Source organism: Pteronotus mesoamericanus, unplaced genomic scaffold (genome assembly GCF_021234165.1).
Source record: "Pteronotus mesoamericanus isolate MK-2021 breed Mesoamerican mustached bat unplaced genomic scaffold, CSHL_Meso_final contig_116, whole genome shotgun sequence".
Classification (NCBI taxonomy): Eukaryota; Metazoa; Chordata; class Mammalia; order Chiroptera; family Mormoopidae; genus Pteronotus; species Pteronotus mesoamericanus.
Window position 1 is genome coordinate 2,249,833 of NW_026555027.1, and position 22,605 is coordinate 2,272,437.

The 22,605-nt window shown below is 61.9% G+C and overlaps 1 protein-coding gene across 1 annotated transcript; it reads left to right on the plus strand.

The window, feature by feature from the left end:
* Nucleotides 1–1,575: 1,575 nt before the first annotated feature.
* Nucleotides 1,576–20,260, plus strand: IL10RB (interleukin 10 receptor subunit beta). The gene is made up of 7 exons (XM_054577922.1): nucleotides 1,576–1,710; nucleotides 3,329–3,452; nucleotides 6,739–6,896; nucleotides 7,618–7,784; nucleotides 11,432–11,579; nucleotides 16,469–16,629; nucleotides 19,413–20,260. The coding sequence occupies exons 1-7, from the start codon at nucleotides 1,662–1,664 to the stop codon at nucleotides 19,590–19,592; spliced, it is 987 nt and encodes a 328-aa protein (XP_054433897.1). The 5' UTR covers nucleotides 1,576–1,661; the 3' UTR covers nucleotides 19,593–20,260.
* Nucleotides 20,261–22,605: the final 2,345 nt, after the last annotated feature.

A 22,605-nucleotide genomic window follows, 5' to 3' on the forward strand; every position in this document is an offset into this window, starting at 1 on the left:
GCTCTGCGTCCTCTGAGAGCCAGGGAGGTGGTGGGCTTTGACCTGAAAATAAACCACTTTCCTTTACCTCAGCACCTGCCTCTCGAGTATTGGCTTCCGGCGCGGCAGGTAGCCAGCCCTGCGCTCGGTCACACCGAGATAGAGCCACCTTCCAAGTGCCCTCCTCTGTCGTGGACACTGGAATCCAACAGCCCCTCTTCCAGCCTCTGTCCGGGCGAGGAAGATGGGCTCAGGCACGGGTCTCCGCCTCTGCGCGCAGGGAGAGGACCTTCCTGCTCTGCTTTAAGATTGTTTAAAATGCAAGTGAGGCAACAAAAATGCAAAACTGCCTCAAGGTCTTCAGAAGAGGTAAGGCCTCAAATGCCTGGGGGTCATCTTTAGGAATTTAAGAAGTGCTGTGTGTGCTGATGCCCAGTATCCTACACGTGCCTGCAGCTCCTGTGAGTTGCAGGTTGGGGTCCAGAATATCAGGAGCAAACAGCGCAGGGGGGCCCCGTTCCTCTGAGTCCGTTCCACCGTGGGACCCTGAGCACATGGCTTAGCCTGTGGGAGCCGTGTCTTTACTTGTGAAATAAGCAAACTGGACTAGGGAACCTCCAACACCCTAGGGAGCACGCGGGACTCAGGGCTCCGGCGGAGGTGCTGCAGCGAGCGTCGCAGGGTGAACGAGGGGTCCCTGGCTTGGGCCCCTCGCCCCAGAAGCTGAGTTCTCAGACCTTGTTTCGGGTCCATTCACAGGTGGGAAAAACAAAAACTATGTAAGTTCAGGGACTTTGAATCGGTTAATTTCATAATCGCTCTAAACGCAAAGAACAGGTCGTGCTACACAGGTGTTCCTCTGATTCAATCCTGGAAGAAAGGGACTTCCTCGTCCACACAGCTCACTTCTCCAAGTGCGGCTGTCCTATCCTGAAAGATTTCTGGAGCGATCTTTCCTGGCAGAGCGTGTACGTGTGTGTGTTTAAATTTTGTGTGACGGGTGGAGGCTCCACAGAACCTTCCTAACGCAAACGCGGGAACGACTGGGGAGCGGCCGCTGGCCGGCGGGCGCGCGCGGAGCAGCCGCGCCGCCGCGGGCCGAGCGCGCAGGGGGCGTGCCCCAGCGCCGGGCCCTCTGGGGTTTCCAGCCTGCCCGCTGCGAAGGTTTAAAAAGGAAATTCCCGGCAGAAACGAATCACTGCCCATTGCCGAGTCAGCGGCTTGGGTTTGCGTCGTTCGTCCCTGGAGGGGAAGCGGTGAGCTGGAGTTGCTAAAGGAGTTCTTTAAAATCAGCTGATGAGCTGGGCGGGGACCCCGGGCGCCGGCTGCGGGGAGCACAGCGCTGGCCGGTGCCAGGAGACCCCGCCTCCACGCGTCACCAGCCAGGTGGCACCTCCGGGACGCGCTGGCCTGTGTTTAACTCGAGGGCCCCTTTCAAGGCGCGCGTGGCGGGACAGCGCGTTGCAGTTGAGCGACCTGTTCTGCTATCGGCGTTCTCCACTCCCGCGGAGGGAGTGCCGAGGTCCCCGTCCGCCCCCGCGCGCCCCGCCCCCCTGCACGCCCCGCCCCGGCCGTTCCCGGAAGCGGCCGCCGCGGTGGGCCGGCAGGTGTCTCGCGGCGCAAAGGGGACTTGGGGTCGTGTGCCCGCCGCCCCCAGCGCCCTCGGGGCTCCCTGCGCGGGCATGGCGCGCAGCCTCCGGAGCTGGCTGGGCAGCTGCCTCGTGGTGTCAGGTAAGGCCCAGCGACGAAAGGTCCCGGCCGGGCGGTCCCGGGGCTTGGGCTCGTCCTCCTCCGGCCTGGCCCCCTGCACGGGCACCTGGACCCGCCAGGGCGTCCTTACGGGCGCGCTTGGGACCCAGGGAGTGGGGGGACGTCGGGCAGCGAAGACCCAAGGGCCACCCGGAGCGAACCCCGTAGGCCCCTTGGAAGGAACCAATGCTCGGTAGGCCGCCGGGGCCTGCTCAGCACCCCAACATCTGAGTTCTTCTGCGTCAGCTTCAAGCTCTGGTGGCTTCCGGGCTCTGAAGCCAGGGAACCCTTTCCTGCCACTGTGACAGTACAGAAAGTCCGTCCTCCACGGCTGGCAAGCCGGACACCAGGCCCCAGACCTGCCGGGGAGAGAGACTGGCTATTTGATCATAAGGGGCGCCATCCCGGAGAACGGGGCGAGTAGTGACCGATTCCACAGGGCGAAGTCGCACGCACTGGGGCTCGGGGTGCGGGCTCGTGCTGCTGGGAGCTGACTGGCCAGAGGTGAGGTCAGAGTGGGGCGCCATCGCTCCAGGTGTGAGGACAGCTCTGAGGTCTGTCCCCGTGTCCCTCTGGCCGGTCTGGTGGGAAAGTAGCCAGCGGGGTCCCCTTCAGGACTCAGGTGCTGATGCGTCATGGGGGCCCAGGTGCTCTCTTGAGCCTGCAGAGGCCCCGCCCTGTGGCCATGGGTCGGGTCCAGTCTGCTGTCATCTGCAGCCCCTTGGGGAGTGGCCGATGGCCTGGGAGAAAGAAGGTCTCTGAGGGAGGTAGGAAGTGATGTGACCTCTTGAGCCAGGATTTAAAACTAAATTTGAGGAAAGTCATAGGGACCCTCAGCCTCACCCTCCTTGGAGCTGCCGGCCCAGGTTTAGAGGGCGACGGATCCTCCTTCCTCTGACCGTTGGCCGCCGGCGCCAGGGCCCGCTCCCGGGCGCGCTCCTCCCCTCAGCTGTCCCGCTTGGCCCGCCAGCTCGGCCAGGGCTTGGCCCGTCCATGCCCGGCCCTCCCCTCCCCTGCTCCGTCCCTCGGGGGGACATCAGCAGACCCCCGGTTGCTGACCAGCAGCCACGGGCCCATGACGCCGATGTCTGTCTCCATGGGCACGAGCGGGTGCCGGGCCGGCCAAGGACAGATTTTCGTACTCATCCTTCTGCCTTTGTGTATGTGTGACCTTTCCTGCTGACACGTCTTAAAGCAATTTCCACCTCTAACCCAGACCTGCCTGCAGCACCTCAGGCTCTGCACCCCGCTGACCCTGCCACGGCTCACGGGTACCCGCCGACACCCCAGATCGGACCCGGCTAAAAGGGGGCCCTTGCTCTCCCTTCCCCCGGCCCCCTGTCGGCATCAGGTGCTCAGGTCAGGGCCAGAGGCCGGTCCTGCTCCCCCGCCGCAAAGGCGTCAGAAAGCCCGGGGTTCAGGCCTCTGGAGCGTGCCTGCCCTCCGCCGGCCCTCCCCCCCCACCCCCAGCCTCCTCTCCCCGCCCGCGGGCCCACGGACGACACGGAGCCCTGGGGAGCCCGAGGGTCGGATCTGGTCATTTCCTCAGGAGACCTTTTTGAGAAGAAAAGTTGCAAGCTATTTCCCTTTCTTTTTACAGCATTAGGCATGGTACCTCCTCCTGAAAACGTCAGAATGAATTCGGTTAATTTCAAGAACATTCTAGAATGGGAGTCTCCTGCTTTTCCCAAAGGGAACCTGACTTTCACAGCTCAGTACTTGAGGTGAGTCTGCAGCCTCCTGGGCAGGAAGGTGCCCGAGGAGGGTGGCCGGGGCGGGTCACTGCTCCGGGCCACAGGAGGAAGCCTGGCTGCCTTGACTGTGGCCGCCCACGGAGCCTCCCTGCTGGCCTTTTCCCTTCTGTCCGGGCAGCGCTGTGGACGCCCTGTTCTCTGGAAGCAGACAAGTGAGCTTCTTCTCACTTTGTCCTGTGGTTCCGGTGGCACGAGCGCGGGGGTGGCGGTCGGTGGAGATGTTTCCTCACGTGGGCGTGGGCATCGTCGGCCGCAGGGGTGGCGGGCGACAAAGCAGACGCATTGGGTTCACCACACGGGCGTTTCCTTGCAGACAGTTGTCGCGGACACCAGCCCCAGTCGTGAGAGGAGTGCTGCTGGAAGGCAGCGTGGGCAGGCGGCCGCTGCCCAAGGCAGCTGGGCCGGGCAGGACGCCCTCCTTCGGCCCTGCCCCGTCCAGGTGCGCGCCAGGCTGGCCCGGTGCCCTGGGGGCAGGATGTTTGCGCAGTGGGTGCTCAGCGCCTCCCTGCCTGGGGCCTGAAGGCGAACGTAAGGCAGCTCCTGCCTAGGAGAAGCTCTGTTCTCTGAAAACACCGGGGACTTCTGAGGGAGGAAGGGGGAGCGTCAAAGATGGCTGTCGCCGTGGCGCCCTGACCTCCCGGGACCTGCCCGCCTGGTAGCGTCTCTCTGCGCCGGCCCTCCCTGGCAGCCTGCCACCGCACGCCATAGGCTGGACTGCAGGGGACGCGGCTTTACGCAGATGCTGACAGCAGCAGGCTGCCTGCTCCCCGTGTGACGCATGTGGAAAGGCAGACGACCCCTTCGGTGGGGCAGGAAGAACCACGGGTCCCGGGGTCCCGGGGTCCCGGCACCCCCACCCGGCTCACCCTGCTCTCATTGCGCAAATGTGGCCAAGGCCCGCTGAGCCCAAGAAGCAGCAGAGAGATGAAGACGATAGTCCCTGTTGGCTTTTATCGTTAACGTTTGAGTTTGAGATAATTCCAAGCCAACAGGACATTTCAAAATTTCAAGCACAGCACAAAGAACTTCCTAAGAGCCTACGTCCAGATCCGTCCATTTTTGAGGTTCATCGCATAGTCTCCCCCGACACATCGTGCCCTTTGCCCTTAACGGTTCACTATGTGTTCCCCAAGAGCAAGGACGGTCTCTACTGCGGCCTGGCCCTCCACGTGGGCGGCCGGCCCGCGGAGACGACCCTCCCTCTGCCCGGTGGTCTGTTCCACCTCCGGCCACCTGGCCCAGGACTGGAGGGGCGTCCTTCTGCGGCAGGCGTTTCTCCTGCCGTGTTTCCAGCACTGACCGCTTTCACAGTGTCACCTCTGTCCTCTCCCCGCAGTCACCCAGCTGCAGAGATTCCACTTCCCTCCCGCTGTCTTTCTCCCGCGGGCGTTTCTGTTCCGTGTTCCTGTAGCAGAGCGTTCGGTTTGGAGATGAGATTTTCCAGTGACTTCCAGGAACTGAGAGGTCGGGCAGGGCTCCCGGTTCTCGGAGTGGAAGTGCCCAGGACAAAAAGCCGTGCTGGGGGTGTCCTTGGGGAGGAAATTTGTTCCAGGAAACTCTGATTAGTCTTCCGTGGCTCTGTCAACGCTTTGCGTAGAACTTCGCCTGAGTGGTTGCAGAGCCCAGACTCTCTCACGGGTGTGCAGTGGGCAGGGCTCGCCAGGGCAGGAGTACATCGGAGCGCGTGCACGTTTGTAGTTTTACAAATAAATGTGTTTATGTATTTATTTTAATCCTCACCTGAGGACATGAGAAGGGAGGAAGAGAGAGGAAAAAAACCATCAAGGTGAGAGAGAAACATCGATTGGTTGTCTCTCATGCACGCCCTGACCGGGGACCAGACTTTTAATCCAGGCTTGTGCCCTGACCAGGTATTGAACCCGCGACCTTCTGGTTTACGGGATGACACTCCAACCCACTGAGCCCCACCGGCCAGGGCTGTATTTGTGATTTTAATATGGAGACGTCTAAAAAAAATTAAGTGTAAATATGGGGAATGGTCCTATTACCTATTGAATGCGGAGGAAAATATTTTGAATGTGGTAAAACTGACCTCGTGGCAGAGCCTTAGGCAGAACAGCTTTGAAAGGCCTCTGTGTTCCAACCAACCGATGCCTTAGTTTACGTGAAGGAGGGGCCCCCGGGAGAAAACCCGCTGAGTGCCCTGAGCCCGGGGCCTCCCAGACGGCGGGACTGTGGAGGCCGTGAGGGCGGCCGGGGGGGCGGAGCGCCTGTGTGTAGACAGTGGAAGGACCAGGCTGCGAACCGCTGTGAGCTGCTCGTCTCTACCTGCTCTTCGCAAGAGTGTTCCAGGTTTCCCTCCGGACCTGGTCAGGTGTGCGTGGTGCCCAGAACCGCGGGCTCTCCAGCCAGGCCGGCCTGAGTTTGGTGGGACACGCTGCTTCGGTTGTCCACGCCTGTGTGTCGTCTGTAAAATCTGGGAGACGGCACTGATGAAACACTCAGCGCCACACCTGACAGCCGCTGCTCCACCTGGGTCCGCTGTCCGTGTTTGTGTCGCGCCTTCCGTGGCACCGCGACAGGAGGGGGCGCTGGGGAAGCGGTCAGACAAAGCCCTCGCTGGTGGCAGGACAAGAGCCCGGCTCTTGTGGGGTCAGATGGAGCCCATCACACCTCCTGAGGCGGTGGGAGGTCAGGTCACACGCACCGGCTGGCTGTCCCGACATCTCTCTTCTTCTACTTCGCGTCCCTGCCACCCTCCTCCGGTGGCTGGTGTCAGGGCTGGGGATCGGAGGTCAACACATTGTTTACCATTTTTCTGGAGTGATCGCAGCAATAGGCACGGACAGGACATTACTTGAAGGCATTGTAACCGACGTGAGGCAGCTAATCTGTGTGCACCACGGTCGCACAAACCGTGTCCCCCGGCCCGGAAGCACATAATCAAGGAAGAAATTGTCGTCATCAAAGATGTCAACTACTCCACCCCCTTCCGGAGAGATGCGAGCTCATGATGATAGGAAAGCCTCTGAGACGTCCTGTCCTGAAGACAGGCACCTCTTCACATTTGCCCCGAATTGTTGGGCCACGGAACGGCTTCTTTTTGAAACGTCTCGAGGACGCCAAGGTCCCTGGAGCCCAGTGTGTAAAATGCTCGTAAAGGATGCGTACTGGCCGTCAAGGCGGGCGACGAAGAGCTTGCTTTGTTCCCCCCTCGCCGCCCCCGCGGCAGCGGGGGCACGGGCTGCGCGAGCCCGAGGGGCAGCTCTCACGGTGCCCTTTGCTGGCCTTGCAGTTACAGGAAGTTCCAGAATGTGTGCACCAGCACCGCCCTGACAGAGTGTGACTTCTCCGTCCTCTCCAAGTACGGCGAGCACGTCTTGAGAGTCAGGGCGGAGCTCGGAGATGAGCGCTCCACCTGGGTGAACCTCACCTTCTGTCCTGTGGATGACAGTAAGTACCCCTTTGTTTTCCACTCCCCCATGGTGCCACCCTCATACCTCAGTTTCTCCCCCCGGGTGACCCTTGAGCAAGAATGCACAGAGTACCCTCAAAGTAGGGGACAGACCCGTGCTGGGAGTGTAGGGAATATGTGACAGAGGGGGCTGGGGCTCGGGGAAGTCACGGGGCGGACAGGGCAGGATAGACAGCCAGTCAGTAAGGTAACGGAACAGAAATGTGGTAACTTCAGTGCCTGCAGGGTGGGAACGAGTAGGGCCAGGCTGTTAACGAGAAGACTAGAATGATCAGCGCGTAGTCTTGCGCCGCTTGTCTATGGTTCATTGTACGTGTCAAACACAACCGATCACAGAGGTGCCATCCGTAGCTCCCAGCCCAGAAAAGGAAACAAAGATATTCAACCTAATGCAAAGAAAGGTGGGGGGAGAGCAGTCCACAGAAAACACAAAATAAGGTACTTGGAATAATTTCAAATATACCAGAAATCACAATAAATGTAAATGGACCAAAATGATTAATAAAATCAAAGGTTATCAGATTTTTTTTTTTTTAAAGAAACAAAATTTCCCGGTGCTCCTAGACCACGTCAGTCAGTGTGGCGTGGCGAAGGGCAGGGTTCTCCAGCAGACCCATTGGTTTAAGCAGCTACGAAAAATGAATGTTGACTTTTTAAAATGTGGTTTCTGACTGTCCTTTTGCCTCGTTCTCCCATTAGCCATCATCGGGCCTCCTGCGATGCAAGTAGAAGCACTTGCCAATTCGTTGCACATCCGTTTCTTAGCCCCCAGAATTGAGAAGGAGCACGAAACCTGGACCATGAGGAATATTTATAACTTGTGGGTTTACAAGGTGCAGTTTTGGAAGAACGGCTCTGATGAGAAGGTGAGCTGGGCACATCGCGCGCATTTCAGGGGTAGCTCCCCGTCCTCTGCTCAGGGCCGCTCCGAGGCCGTGACCATGGGGGACGGGGCCAGGAGGTCACGTAGTCAGGGTCTTGCAAGGCGGCGGTGGCACCTTAAGGTCCACAGGGCCTAAGGCCTGGTCTTCTGAGAGCCAGAAGTTCCCGGCTGAGGGCTGGTCAGCGTTCCCGACTCCTGCTTCCCAGGCCTGAGGCTACGCATAGGGCGCACCTCCACGGTGCTGGTTCCGCGTGCGCGGGCCTGTCTTTCTGAGCCGTTAAGGGGCACATACGAGACCATGGCCACTTAATTTGGAGGTTCGGATTTGCGGACAATGAAGACCCCAGATCAAAATAAGAATAACTGAGTACTATATTTACTAAGAGAAAGCAAGGTGAAAGCAAGAATCGAGAGCAGACCTCACCAGTCGGGAACTCGCCACCAGCCGCCATGGGCGCTGGGGATCCCGGAGGCCGCGTTCCGGTCCGAGCGATGCGCCCTCCTCTCGGGTGGGGTTCCACCGTCTCACGGCGGGGCTCTGCTTAAACAGTTTTTAGACAAAGCTGTCTACACGCCACGGGCTTTGCGTGACTCCGTTAAGTACCAGGTCTTTCAGGGAAAAAGGCCCGTTCTCCCCAAAGGAACAGCCATACATCAAAAGTTGAACATTAACAGTGCTGGTCTCCCAGGGAGAAGGGCCCATTCTCCCCCAGGGAGAGCACGTCACATTTTATTCTTCCAACAAAGGTCACGGCTCGGGCACGAACCAGGAAGATGCTTAGTGTCCCTTTCACCCTTCCCTTTCCCCGAAAGGAAGTTGCAGAAGACAGAGCTGATTCAGCAGGTGGCGGGGGGACCCGGGATCCGCCGAATGACAGTTCCCCGGCAGGAACCCTGAGCCCCCACACACCCCAATGAGTCGGGTCCGTGGTCAGGCAGCCCCTGGACGCCGGATGAACAGTGTCCCATTTTCCCTGTTGGAGCCACTTTTCCCCACTGCTCTCCTCTTCAGGGGACAACTCTTTCAGGTGCAGGCGGGGGTGGGGGGCAGAGAGACCTGTCGGAATGTTGCCCGGGCCGCTGTGCTTGGCCTCAGCTTCCTCTCGCCTGCAAAAAGGGCCGACGGCCCCATTTATTAATGAAGCGGGCGCGCAGGCTGCCGCACAGGCTTGCCGGGCGGTTGGTGGCATCTCGGAAACACGAGCTTGGCCCAGTGCCTGAGCATGTGGTCAGCCGGTGAGGCCCCGTGCCCTTCCCGGTGCAGGCGTGGGAAGGCTGTTTTCGTTCATTCTCGGGCATGTTTTACTCTCGCTTGTAGTGCTTCTGAGCTGGGTGTCATTTGTGGCCCTGAACTGACATATATGTTGTGTGAGTTAAGTTACATGTTATCTCCTCTACATTAAATGCTGCTTTTTATCACCTCATTCTCAAGTGTGGGGAGGAAAGGGTCACCCGCCTGTGTTGTCTTAGGACAATTAGTTCAGTCTCTCCGTGCTTACTGCGTAGGCCCCCAGAATCTCCGGGCCGCTCCCCCTGCCCAGAAAATGCTCCGCCGGGTGATGGGAGATACCCGCCTTCCTCACAGAGCGGGCGCTGGGCCCATAGTTCCAACCACAGGAAAAGTGTGTCCAGAAAGCAATGCGAACGATGTGTCTTATGGTTCCTCATCAAACGCAGGTCTCTGCTCAGCTCCGAGACGAAAAGTAAGACGGGGTCCCCCCGCCGGAGGGGTGCGCGGCGGACGCTGATGGAGGCCCGGAGTCCACAGCCCCCGCCCAAGGGCCTGTCTTTAGCGTTTTATCCTGCACGCGCCCACAGGAGAGGCATCGGGTTACCTGTTTGTCCCGTCCGGCTGAGCGTTCGGGTCCCTCACCCCGAATTCCTGTGTTGAGCTGTCATCCCTCATGCGATGACCCTGGGGGGCGGGCCAACGGGCGGGTGAGCCCCCACGAGGGAGAGTCCCGTGTGTGTGAGAGAGACCTCGTGCGTGAGGGAGCAGGCAGCTGTGACGCAGGGAGCGGCCCCTACCGGACCCTGGCCTGGGACTTGCAGCCTCCAGAGCGGTGAGAACAGCTCCTGTTGTCCTAGGCCGCCCGGTCCGTGGCGCTCCGCCGTCGCAGCCGGACAGGACGGGGCGGCGCGGTCTCTGTTAGAAGGCCACGGTGTCCGGGAGGGTGCCTGCCCGGTGAGGTCCCTAAACGAATGGCAGCAAAGGCTCTTAGAAATCTGTCGCTTCCCAGCAGGAGAAAGGGGGAGATCAGACCCGGAGGCGCCCGGAAGCGAAGGGAGGCTCTGCAGGGCCTCGCCCCGCCCGCCGCCTCCGGCCACCGCCGCGTGTCGTCTTGCAGGGGCAGCGCTGGACGGCTTCAGCGGGTTCGGGCTTCTGGAAAGGACAGCCAGGAGTTTGGGGGGATGTTTTCCTTTCTCATTATTACAAGTCAGCCGTACCCTTCAGGTGTTCAGTTGGTATAATCTTCTCTTGCCCTCCATGAGTGCAGCGTCTCGTGCAGTAAAGGAATATCGACGAGAGATCGACAAACCCAGCCCCCAAAGAAAAATAACCAATTGCTAAAGTAAGGAAAAGTCTCTGTCCACTTTCTGTTGAAGCTCCTATTGCTGTAACAAATTTTACATAGGACTCTTTCGTAGGGACATTACAACCATGTGGAAATACAGGTGGCGTATACTCCCAATTCCCTTTATTTTGCCGGAAACGATTTTGGATTCTTCAGGAATGTATCATCCGTCGCGATAGCTTACATTCACATTAAACTAAGGGGATCAGGGATGCCCCCGCCCCCACCAGGTGGCGTGTGCCCTGCAGGGGAGGGGGGCAGGGGAGGGGGGCTGCTCTCGGAGGGCAGCCGGTGCCTGAGGGGAGGAGAGATTCAGGGGAGACCCGGGCCGCCGGGGTCAGAAATGCGCTCTTGGCGTAGAAGGAAAATCGCACCGAGAGTTACAGTAGCCGACCGGCAGGTCGGTGAGCTCCGGCTCGGGTAGCAAAACACCACAAACTGGGCGACCCGACCACAATTCGGAATATGTCGCCCCAGGATCAGGGTGGAGGCGGGGGCCTCTGTCCCAGCCCTGGCCGCCGCTCCCCGCGGGGCCTGGTGGTCTTCGGCGCCTTGGCCTGTGGGAGTGCGATGGCTCCCTCTGTCATTCCACGGGACCCTCCCTGTGTGAGGGTCTATGCCCAAGTTCTTTCCATAAGGACAGCGGTCTCGTGTTGGCTTAGGGACCCACCCTAATGACGTCTTCCCCGGATTGTCTGTGAAGACCCTGTATCCAGCTGAGTCACTCTGTGAGGCACACAGGTTAGGACTTCAACATGTGAAGTTGCAGGGGGAAGGGAGGGAATTCGACGTATGCAGCGGGTTTGTCTTTTTACAAAAGGAAGTGGGATGGTTTGCTTGTCATTCAAACTCGGGAATGATGTGAGGAAGAAGCCGTCTGTGAGGACCACGGTCAGTCCTTGCCCGTCCCTTAAAATGGGTCCCCTGAAACGACCTGGGGTCCTTCATCCTCTTTCTTTGAGCCTGACGTGAAGGGTATAATTGGAAAGGGGAGGGAGTGGGAAATGACGATGTCCCTTCCCTGCGGGACCAAGTTCTTATTTTTGTCTTCTAGTATCCACTTGATTGTCAGCATGACTTTGAGGTCCTCCGAAATCTGGAGCCGTGGACAACTTACTGCATTCGAGTCCAAGGGTTCCTTCCCGACCGGAACAAAGCCGGCGAGTGGAGCGAGCCTGTCTGTGAGCGGACCGCCAGCGACGGTGAGTCCGGGCCACGCCGCCTGCCGCCCCCCTCCGCGCGCCCCAGGTGGCTTCACGGCCCCGCGCCGGGCGGGGGGGACGGGGGGGGGGTGTCGGACAGCTCCGCAGACTTCGCCCGGCCAACCCTCACCGGCGGGCCTGGTGCCGGCTGGCTGCCCCCTGGAGAGGCGGCGCGTCCGCACTCAGACCGGAGGGACAGCCGGACGCCTTCGCCGGGGACGCTAAGGCGGGCCTCCGTGCGCCCGCCCACACTCTGCTCAGTCTGTCCTCTCGGTCCCCGAACCAAGTCTCCTCCAACCTGGGATCACCAGCAAAGGCTGCCGGTCCCCAGGTCCTTCAGACACATGACAGGAAGGGGCGGGTCCAAAACCCTGTCATTCCAGCGAGCAGTGCTCGCGTCAAAGGTCATCGTAAAATGGGGCGCCAGGACCCCAGCACAGTGGCCAGCGGGGAGCCTCCGCACTTGTCCTTCCTTAGGAAAAACGGAGGGAGGGAGGGAGGGGGCGGGTAGCGAGTGGCCTGGATGCTGAGGTTGTTACAGGCTGACACAGGACGGTCGCAGCCGAGGTGATAGACCCCTGGCCAGATGTGTACATACAAACAGGCCTTTTAATCATGTGAAGACCTCCTCAGGGGCCCGGCCAGCTCAGGCCGTGGACGGATGAGGGCAGGCGGGTCCCCTGGCCGGTTTCCCTCGCTGGGGCCTCTGGGGGTGGGGCGGGGAGCTGGGGCCGCAGAGATGCAGAGGAAGGTGATGGCAAGTCCCCTCCGGAGAGGGAGGCCCTGCCCTAACCCCGGCCCGGCCTCTTCCTCGGCCGCCTCCCTGTGCAGGCCGGAGGACGCTGCGGGGCTGTGTCCGCACCGATCCACCATTGCGGCTCACCCGGCTCCGCCTGGGTGTCGGCTCTGTCACTGCGCTGACTTCTCACCCGATTCTGCGGTGCCTCCTGTGCTGATTGGCTGCGGCAGCTTCGGGGTCCCTACCCGCCTGTCCAGGCGGCTGTTGTTCCAGGACACGCCTTCCTCTGCGCTTGCTTGCTGCTTCCCATCCTTCTGGATGCGGTCTCCGTTACATAAGCTACTTTGTGTCATTGTCCCGAACGTCCTTGCAAAAGACTCTGGCAAACAGGGGCTGAAATCAACACCCTGTATCAAAGTGCAGCACCGCCCACCTGGGCCCTGTGTTTGGGGATCTTTCCCAGGATGAGAGCCCTGCAGTCCCCAGTGCTTGGCGGGATGGTGTTTCCTCCCCAGGGAAGCTGCCCTCCAGATCAGCATTCTTAGCATAGCTGATCTCGCAACATGTTTTTGGAGGATTAGCAAAAACAGCCCATCCGATGCCATCATTTATTGACAGTGAACCCAATCCAAGAAAGAAAAGGCAGCTACTTAAAGCAAATTTCCTTTTTTTTAAAGGGTTTTGTTTTGTTTTTTAGGATTTTATTCATTTGTAGAGAAAGGGGAAGGGAGGGAGAAGGAGAGAGAGAGAAACATCCATGTGCCAGAGGAACATCAGTCAGTCACCTCTCACCTGCCCCCAACTGGGACCCTGACCCACAACCCAAGCACGTGCCCTGACCGGCAGTTGAACCGGTGCCCTCTCAGCTCACAGGCGGGCCTCAGTCCGCTGAGCCACACCAGCCAGATTTTGGACATAGTTTCTTTTTGGTGCCCTAATGTTACTTTTAGTTTTCTTCCTTATCTCTTGCAAGGGTATATAAATGACCATTTAATTATCCCTTCGGGAATGTTTGTATGTTTTTCTGGAGAGCAGCCCCAAGCTTACGGGCCTGCCGTTTCCAGAATCTTCTTGTCTGCTGGTTGGTTTTCTGTCCTCTCTTGTTGTTAAGCACCACACACGTGACTTGCCTGGGCTAGGAGCCTCCCGGAGCGCGGCCGGCCATGTGGTCAGAGCCGCTCTGCGGTCCCCTGGCTGGTTTCCCGGCACTGCACAGCCTCGTGGGAAGTGAAGGGTCTTGCTGTCGCTGGGGAGGGGACTCTCTGGTCACCCTCCTTTCTCTGGCACCCCCAGGCCAGGCGGAGGCCCGAGGTCAGTGGCCGAGCGGACCTGCCTGTGCCCCCATCTGTAGCGTGAGCTGGCGGAGCCTCTCAGCCGCTTCCCGAAGTACCAAAAGCCTGCCTTCTGTGCGCGTGTGCCGCAGGCTGTCTCCAGGAACCCTTTCTGCCTGGTTTTTTTTTTTTCCTCACTTTATTCCTCTTGAGAGTCATTTGTGCTTGAATGGGAATTCCGGTCCCTGGGGCCCTGTGCTGCTCGAATCTCTGTGACCCCCGACCTTGGCATCATGCCTCTGCTAACACCTGCCGTTGGCTTTCCCAAAGCCCTGAGTACGGCCTCATTGTCCCCGCGTCCATCCCGTCCTGCCCTGTGGTGAACAGCATGGCCCGGGGCAAGTCCTGAACCGCCCCTCAGCACCCCGTCTGTGAAATGGGAGGGGCGAAGAGCACTGCCGGACCCTGGGGGCAGGGGGCGCTCCGAGCGGCACCCGGCCCGGAGCGAGCCCTGAGTCCGTGCTAGACAGAACAAGCGTTATTAATGCTGACAGATTAAAATCATGTTTTTGTGTATTCCCAAAGGTTTATGTCGTGAAACGTGGCATGAACCATACAATTTGACCAAAAAGAGCAATTTTTCAAATATTTTGGGACTGTCAGTGACGAAATCCGAACATCATGTAAAAGGAAAGGGAAAGTCTGACCCGTTGAAGACGGGCTTTTGCCAGACTTCACTTGAGGTTGGTTTCAGCACAGGTGTCTCGTTCAGACCCCACAGCGCGTTTCCGTAAGAGCTCCGCAAGGCTCTGCTCACCTGCAGAGGCTGCACAGAGGTTCAGAGAGGTGGGGGGACCCGCCCAGAGCCGCCCAGCCGGGAGACGACGGAGCACAGGCCGGGCCGAGCCCAGGCTGTCCCCGCTGCGAGGCCGCCCCGCAAGCCGCCCCGCGGGGGAGCGAAGGCGCGCGTCCCTGCGGACAGGACGGAGAGGCGGTGTATGCGCAGCGTGGCCGGCAGGACCCAACAGGTGCAGGAGCTTTGCAGAGCGGGTGCTGACAGAGAGGCTCTCCCACGACCTACGCGTGAAGTAGTGCCCTCTCTCGTCCCTGTTCTCCCTCAGGGTCCGTCACAAAAGCGTCCTTTGGATTTTGTCACCATCGCCCCCGTGTGCCTGTGGGCTGTCCCTGTGTAAGACGCTGCCTTTCCAGCTGGAGACATGGGGAGCCCAGGCCCTGCTCTCCCGGGCTCATCAGTGGCATCCCAGCGCCGGGGTGGCCCGGCGACCCGTGTTCCGTCAGTGCATGGGCGGGGGGGCGGGGTTCTGGGGCCCCGCCAAATTGGAGGACTACGGTAGTGTCGGGAGGAAGGGCAGGCAGGACGCGTGGGATCCCGGAACTTCCTCAGGAGCTGGAATGTCGGATCCGGAGGCCAAGTCCTGTCGTGCGCCAGGGGGCGGCCCAGGGACCGTTCCGGCCAGCCTCCTGCCACACGGCCCTGCGTCTACCAGGAGACGCGTGTTTGCACCGAAAGTATGGGCTGGGAAGCAGCACCCCGGGCCTAGGCGAATGGAACAGGAATTCACAGGGGACCCGGGACAAGGGCCCCTCTGGACTCAGCCAGGGCACGAGCCAGGGAGAGGAGGAGGTCGCTCCCCAAGGACAAGGGAGCAAGGCGGGCGGACAGAACGTGTGCGCCCGACCAGATATTTGGGGAGCTGGCGGGGCTGCAGGTGCCAGCAGCTGACAGGGCTGCAGGAGCGTCTGCCGCCTCCGGAACTGACATCCTGCCCAAACAGTCCCGAGTGACTTGCTCTGAAAGGGCAGGGCTCCTCCTCCCCCCTGCTCAGCACCCAAGGCTTCAGGGCGCGGTCCAGAGGGCGCCGCCGGCAGCGGGGGTGGGACAGAGAGCCTGGGTGGCCGGGGCGGCTGGGGGAGGGCCAGGGGCAGCCCAGGGTGGCGGACAGGCCGCGTGGCCTCCGGGGCTGATGCCTGACGACAAGGGCAGGCGCTCCGGAAACGGCAGAAACAGATCTGCTCAGCACGCGTGTCGGGAGGGGTCCTTGCTGACGGGCTGTTGGAAGGAAGGAGGAGGGAGGGGGTGGCAGGTTACAACTGGCAGTGACAGGGTCACGCGGTGTCTGCGGGGGAGGTGCCCGTGGCCCCCACTGGCGTGCTCACCCTGTCAGGCTGCAGCCGTCCCTGCCGCGGGGACGGGGACATGCCAGGTGGTGGTGCCGGAGGAAGTGGCGGTGTCCCCGAGGGCGACGCTCCTGCGTGTGGGGCACCGACACCTCAAAGGGGCAGAGGGAGGGGCCCATGCTCTTCACAGTGAACGCTTGCAGAGCGGCAGCCCCGGTGCCGGCAGCGCCAGTGGGGAGTTCCTCGGCTGCCACGGCTTTGCCCGGACAGGCCCTCCGGGGTGCCGGGCGGCCCCGCAGGGCGGCCTCGCGGTCCCTGGTGCAGGGGTCTGGGCCGGCGGCCCTGGCGAGGGTGCGTGCAGCTTTCAGATGCAGCGCCCTGGCGTGGGGGTGCGGGGGGGCTCTGCAGCCGGGGGAGAAGCGGCAGGTCCCCAGCGGGCGGGGCCGGGGCGGGGGCCGCTCCGTGCTGCCTCCAAGAGGGGACAGTGGATCGGGCTCTTGCTCATCATTCTGTGCGTGTGCCAGCAGTCGTGGCAGAAACCAGACTGGGGGGCGGGGAGGGGGGCGGGGGAGATAGGAGAGGATGGGGCTTGTCTGAAAGGCCGGGTCCTCCCGCGCCTGCAGGGACGAGCAGGCGGGCCCTGTTCCTGGGGGCCGCCCTGCACAGCCCTGCAGCAGGCAGTGAGAACGGTGCGAGGCTGCAGCCCGTTCCGTGAGGTGACATGCGCGTCCCCCCTACAGACACAGCCCCCTCCTGGGTCGTGGTGGCCGCCGTGCTGGTGGCCGCGGTGTGCGCCGCCTGCCTGCTGCTCCTGGGCTGCTCCGCCCTGCTGTGGTGCATCTACAAGCGGACCAAGCACGCCCTCTCCCGCGGCAACTCGCTCCCGCAGCACCTGAAGGAGGTAGGTGGCGCGGGCCGGGGGTGGGGGGAGCCGTGACCGCGTGCAGCTTTCCCGCTAACCCCGGGCTGCCTCGGCCCGGCCGGCAGGTTTTCCTGGAGAAAGACGCGCGTCCGCTCGCTGGGCTGCTCCCTGGGCCTGTGCCCAGCTGGCCCGAAGGAAGGGCAGAGGTGTGTTCCTGAGGCTGCCCCTCCAACCTGGGCGCCCCAAGAGGACCCCCCCCTTTGCTCTCATTCTCCACCACACAGACGCTGAAGTGGATGTCACATCCGGAAGGCACCATGGGGAGCGCCCTTGGGAACAGCCCCTCTGAGGGTGGAGGGGAGCAGGGCGGTGGGGGCAGGGCGGGTTGGAGTGCCGTCCTGGCCGAGGCCTCCGCCAGTCCCGGGGGCTCTGCAGCTGGGGTGACCCTTCGGAGGCATCCCAAGCTGAGGCCCGACGGCCTGGGAGCCACTTGTCATGAGCCCATGTGGGCCTGGCCCAGGACGGGCTGCAAGCAACGGGGTCTCCTGGGGAGACCGTCAGCTCCAGCCGCCCGGGGCGGGGGGCGAGTGCCTCCCTCCTGAAGGAGGTTGGGGTGCCCCTTCGTATCCACCAGAAGCCACCCCGGTGCCAAGGGAGCCCTGGAGCAGCCCCTCCAGGGCTTGGCCTTTCCCCAGGGGTTGCAGGCGGGAGGCCAGGGGCACAAGCTGCCGCCGCGTCTGCTGCCCGGAGCCTGGTCACACCCCGGTCTCACGTGCCGCTGCCCCTTCCACCACCCTCCGCCCACAAACCCAGACACCGCCCTGCACGGTTCTTTCTTCTTGGCTGTGGCAGGGCTGAGACAGGACACTGGGTCCCTCCCTGGGGAGGAGGGCCCAGCACGCCCGGCTCCTCAGGACCCCGAATCCGCCGCGGGGCCCCGAATCTTCGGGGGGCCAGTCCCCACCCTCTGAAATGTGCGTGTCTTGCCAGGGCCTTGTCACTTCCCGCCTCTCTGGTCCTGTGGCCATTTGGACACGAAGCTGTGTCAGGCCTTGTCCCCACAGCAGCCAGCCAGCTGGCACAGGCCACCCCGGGAAAGACGCACACCCCTGCCCAGGCGCAGCCTCCTCGGGAGGGCGGGTTCCGGCCAGACAGGCCTGGGCGCCTGTGAGGTCCCACGGTCATGGGAGCTGGGTGACGGGCGCCTGTCTCTGAGGGGCGTCAGGGGCGCATGACCCCAGGCACAGGAGTCTGAGAGGCTGGAAGCTTCTCACAAGAATGCCGATAGGACTGCAGGCCGCACAGTGAGCCAGGAACCTTCTAGCAGTGAACGGTGAGAGGCCGCATTCGCAGCCGGAAAAACACGGGGCGGCCCTTTCCCCTGGGCAGAAGGTGTTTCGTACGTGGAGAACCAAGAGGAAGGAAAGCTCTTCTCATTTTGCTTGGAGGTTCACCATCAAAGAGACCTGTCAGGCAGGAAATCGCAGCCAGAGACCAGGAGACCAGCACAGCCCAGGGCTGCCCGTGTGACCGCCCACCCGCCAGGCTGCAGGGCTCTGCAGGCTGGACCGCGGGGCCTGCCCGGGAGCAGGGCGGGGCTGTGGCAAGGGCCCGGGGAGGGTGGGGGATGCGCTGCCCGGGGTCTGGCAAGTGAGGCTCCTCGAGGTGGTGTCTGAAAGGGCCCCCTCTGGCTCAGAATATCAAGGCTGCGGCAGCCAGGGCGTGGAGGACGGTTCCACTGGGGCCGGAAGAGGCGGGCGCGGTCCGGGCGCGCGGGTGCCTCGGGCGGCCAGCCGCTGCGGCTGCGTGTGTGCAGGCGAGGCAGGGCCCAGGGCGCTTTCCTGAGAGCCAGCGAGCTGCTCCCTTTCTTCTCGCCTGGCCCATTTCCCAGGAGACTCAGCAGCAGCTTCTAGTCTGTTCTTCCAAATCCACTGGATCTGAGGCTTTGGGGAGGCCCCTCCCCCCGCCCCCAGCCTCGTCCTTTCCTAACAGAGACCTGGACATCCTTGCCCCTTCCCCCGGCGGGGCGTCCTGCAAGTCCCCACTGGCGGGCGGCAAGGAGCCCGTGATTGCCTCAGACCAGGGCGGAGGGTCGGACCCACCGGAGGCGGGACCAGGAGGAAGGGGCTGGAGGGGATGGCTGAAGTGGGGAAGAAGGGTTCTCCATCTCATCCCGAAGGCTGAGACCCGCGTGGGCCCGCAGGGGTAGCGGTGGGGACCGAGCGATCGATCGGCGGGGCTTTCAGGAGCCCCGTGTGTGCCGTCACTGCTCAGAGAGGGGCAGACAGGGCGCTCGGACGCTGCCCTTGTCTGACTGGCCCGCCACGGGGAGGGGCAGGCCCGCCCCGCCCCCGCCCCGCCCTCTCGCTGTCTCTCAGGCCTCCGGGTGGCCCGTACCAGCAGGGTCACCCAGTGTTTACCCTCCCACACCTGGCTTGTTTCTCTTGGCGTCATTTTCACCCCCACAGTAGTAGGTGTCAGCTCCCTGCCTTTCAGGCTAAGTGGCAGCCTGTTGTGTGGTCAAGCGACACTTAGTGTGTCCGCCCACCTGCCGGGCTGTGGTGACAAATGGTGCGGGGAGCGTGGGTGTGCAAGGGTCTCTTTGCGACCTGGCCTTCAGGCCTTCTGCGTGGCTCCCCGGAAAGGGGATGGCTGGGTCCCATGGTCATTCCATTTTTAATTTTTTGAGGAACTCCCGTATGTTCTTGTCACCTTTTTTTAAAAACAAGGGTTTCCAGCCAGGAGCTCTATAGAAAACCTTTGTGAGCCCAGGGCAAGGCGTGGGGAAGCGTAATGATTCACTTCCTTTTTTTCTCCTGCAGTTTTTGAGCCAGCCTCATCGCAACAGGCTTCTCTTTGCCTCCTTCCCGCTCTCAGACGAGAATGAGGTTTTTGACAAACTGAGTGTCGTCACGGAGGTCCCTGAAAGCGGCAAGCAGCAGGATCCCGGGGACAGCGGCAGCCTCAGGCCACCGTCGGGACGGGACCTGCCCACCAGCTAGTCTCCGAGGAGGGGCACGCCCTGCGTCCCACTGCCACCTCTGCAGGCGACCAGAGCGGCCACCGAGGGCCCAGGCGCCCCGGCAAGGCCCGGTCCGGAACTCTGGGACCCGGGACCACGTCTGAACAGCCCAAGAGCAGGACCGCAAAGGCTCGCTTGGCCACAGGACTCCACCTTGGGACTGGCTGCTCAGTCCCAAGGCCTCCGGGGTTGAAAAACAGCCACCCACTGTGGCTGTTGTTTTCAGCCTCGCAGCTCACTCCCACGAGGAACAAGTTTCAATTGTGAGAAACAGACACACTTACAATGAGAGGCAAAAACAGGTGCTCTAACGTCCGACCGGCCTGCCGACGGGCGGTCCGCGAAGCCGCGCGTGCAGAGCGCAGGCTTTGCATTCTCAGAGCTTCGTTTTTCTACCTGTCCATGTTTTCTACAGGGCTGGGCTGCCATTAGAGTTTTCTTCTCTGTGCCCTGGCTGGCGTGGCTCCGTGGGCTGAGCGCCGGCCTGCGAACCAACGGGTCGCCAGTTTGATTCCCAGTCAGGGCACAGGCCTGGGTTGAAGGCCAGGTCCCCAGCAGGGGGCACACAAGAGGCAACCGCACATGGATGTTTCTCTCCCTCTCTTTCCCCCTCCCCCTCTCTCTAAAAGTAAATAAATAAAAATTTTAAGAAGTTTCATTGTCTGGTCTGTGCTCGTGAGGCGACATGTGCTGGCTGCCCGACACTGAATGAGGCTCTCACAGGCCCTTGTTGACCTGCATTCGCTCAGTGGGAGTCCCGTAGTCCCTTCCTGCCGTCAGCCAGGAGCCGGGGCAGGGCTAGGGCCTGCCGCACCTGGGAGCCCCCGGTGTAGGCAGGTCGGGGAACAGCAGGGCCCTGGGCTTTGAACCCCACCTCAGGCTGTCAGCAGCCTGGGACTAGTCCGTTTCCTCCCCCGGAGGGACGTGGGGATGGAAATACCTGGGGTTCGCATCCCCCCTGAACACTCCCAGTGGGTGCCCACGCCCAGCACTCGCTCCAGAAAGCCCTGCTTACCTCCACCCGAGCCTCGCGGGCGCGTCTGTAGCTCACAGACGTGCCCGCGCCCTTTCTCTGCCAGGTCGCTCCGTCGCTCCGATGTGTCAAAGGCCCCCCCAAATAGGAAAAACCCTTCTTGACATAACGACGTTTTTAAAATGAACCCTCATGGGGGGAAGATCAGAAGTTAGCGGACCTTCCTTGTGTTCCTTTTACAGTTGGCGGGATTTTAAAATCACTTCACTAACAAAGCGTGACGGCGTAACCGCCGAGTCTTCGGTTCTCATGTCCTCTCCTCTGGTTGGGGCCAGTCTGAGGCCCGGCCGGGGGAGACCGGTGCTGTCCCTCCGTGCGGCGCCTCCTGTGATGAGCAACGGGCCTGTGCACGCGTCGGGCTCAGGCAGGAGAGAAGATGCCCCCCGAGCTCTCCTGCACCCTCCGTGGACCCGCGGCGTTCTTTTTGCCGACTCAAGCCTGCGTCCCCTTCCTCTAAGGATTGCCTGCCTTGCCAGTGGGGACACCCCCCGCCACTACCCCCCGCAGCCCCGTCCCCACACCCTCTCTGCTGAGCTGTCGGCACAGAGCCCCGGCTCCGGCCCAGCGTCGAGTTAGGAGACAGGGCGACAGCAACACAGACAGGGGTTCCAGGAGCAGCGCCCGGCAGCCGGGGACCAGCGCCCGCAGCGGCGACACCCCGCAACGGTCCCAGAGAGTCTGCGGGCTCCCCAACATGGTGCTGAGAAACGCCCGCGCTTCGATCGGCCGGTCGGTTCCCAGAGTTTGCAGCTAAGACCCTGAGCGGGCCTGCGAGGGCGAGGTCGCGAGGAGGGTCCCCCCAGTCCTGAGACCCAACCGGGTCGGCACAGGAGCAGGACAGCAAGGATGCATCGTCTGTGTGGTTCCCTAGCAGCAGGGCCGACCGAGCACCTCCCCCGGGGCGGGCATCCTGACGGGCTCCGGGGGCAACAGGTGAAGCCTGAGATGGCTGCCGGGAGGGCGGGCGGGGTGGGCGCAGGGCAACAGCTTCCACTGAGAACAGGCAACCCTGGGGGCGACCAGGGGAGAGAAGGGCGTGGGTCCTGCTGGGCGGCGGCTGGCGGCTGAGCCCCGTCCCTCCCCGCGGGGGAGGACGCCGGCCGGGGTTTTGTGTTGCGGGGGGAACCGGAGGCCTCTCGGGGACCAAGGACCCCATTCACCTCCGCCCTGCGCGCACACACCCCAACCCTGTCGGACATTTGTTTAGTTCTCCAAAGAGGCCCTCCCGCTGGTTCACTGCTCCCCTCGTGGCTGACCCTCTGATGAAATCGACTCTCGTCAACTAAAATGCTGACGTGATGTCTGCCAAGCGATGGCCCACGTGTGTCCTGACGAGGAAGGAAGGAATGTTCAGCGGCCTGTCCCTAGACAAGCCGGTCAAGAGCTCCCTTTTCCCTTGATAGCATTTGACAAACCCTGTAGATTTCAGCCCAAGGGCCCAGGGGACAGGAGACGAAGCTCAGGACTCACCCAGGGCAGAGTCTCACGGAGGCCTCCCCTAAGTGTGAAGCCCCGGGGAGCCCCGCCTCTGGGTGAAGGGGAGCCGGGAGCCAACGACTCCCACCCTGCCCTGGTATTAGCGTCCTGCGGCCGCCGCGACGGAGGAGCAGAGCCTGGGTGACTTCAAACAACAGCAACGCGTCGCCTCGCAGTCCCGGAGGCCGGAAGTCCCAAGTCAGTATCAAGAGGCTGTATTGTCCAAGGAGTTTCAGACGTGTGGGGAGACGGTCACTCCTGGCTTCCTTCAAATGCCTCCCCGCTCCGCAGGCCTCTGCCTCCGTCTCCCCGTGGCTGTCCCCAGTCTGCGTCTGGTCTCCTCTCTCTCTCTGCTTCTGGTTTCCGCCTCTCTCTGATGAGGGCACCTGTGGCTGATTTTCAGGCCCTCCCCCGGCCCCCCAGATAGTCCAGGACAATCTCCAGCCTTGGGCTCCTTAATTTCGTCACGTCTGCCAAGACCCTT

Excerpts from the sequence above, each read along its gene's own strand:
- IL10RB (XM_054577922.1), top strand. The coding sequence starts at position 1,662 with ATGGCGCGCAGCCTCCGGAGCTGGCTGGGCAGCTGCCTCGTGGTGTCA. Across the intron at positions 7,785-11,431 it reads AGAACGGCTCTGATGAGAAG|TATCCACTTGATTGTCAGCA; the intron begins GTGAGCTGGGCA and ends TTTGTCTTCTAG. Across the intron at positions 16,630-19,412 it reads TCCCGCAGCACCTGAAGGAG|TTTTTGAGCCAGCCTCATCG; the intron begins GTAGGTGGCGCG and ends TTTCTCCTGCAG.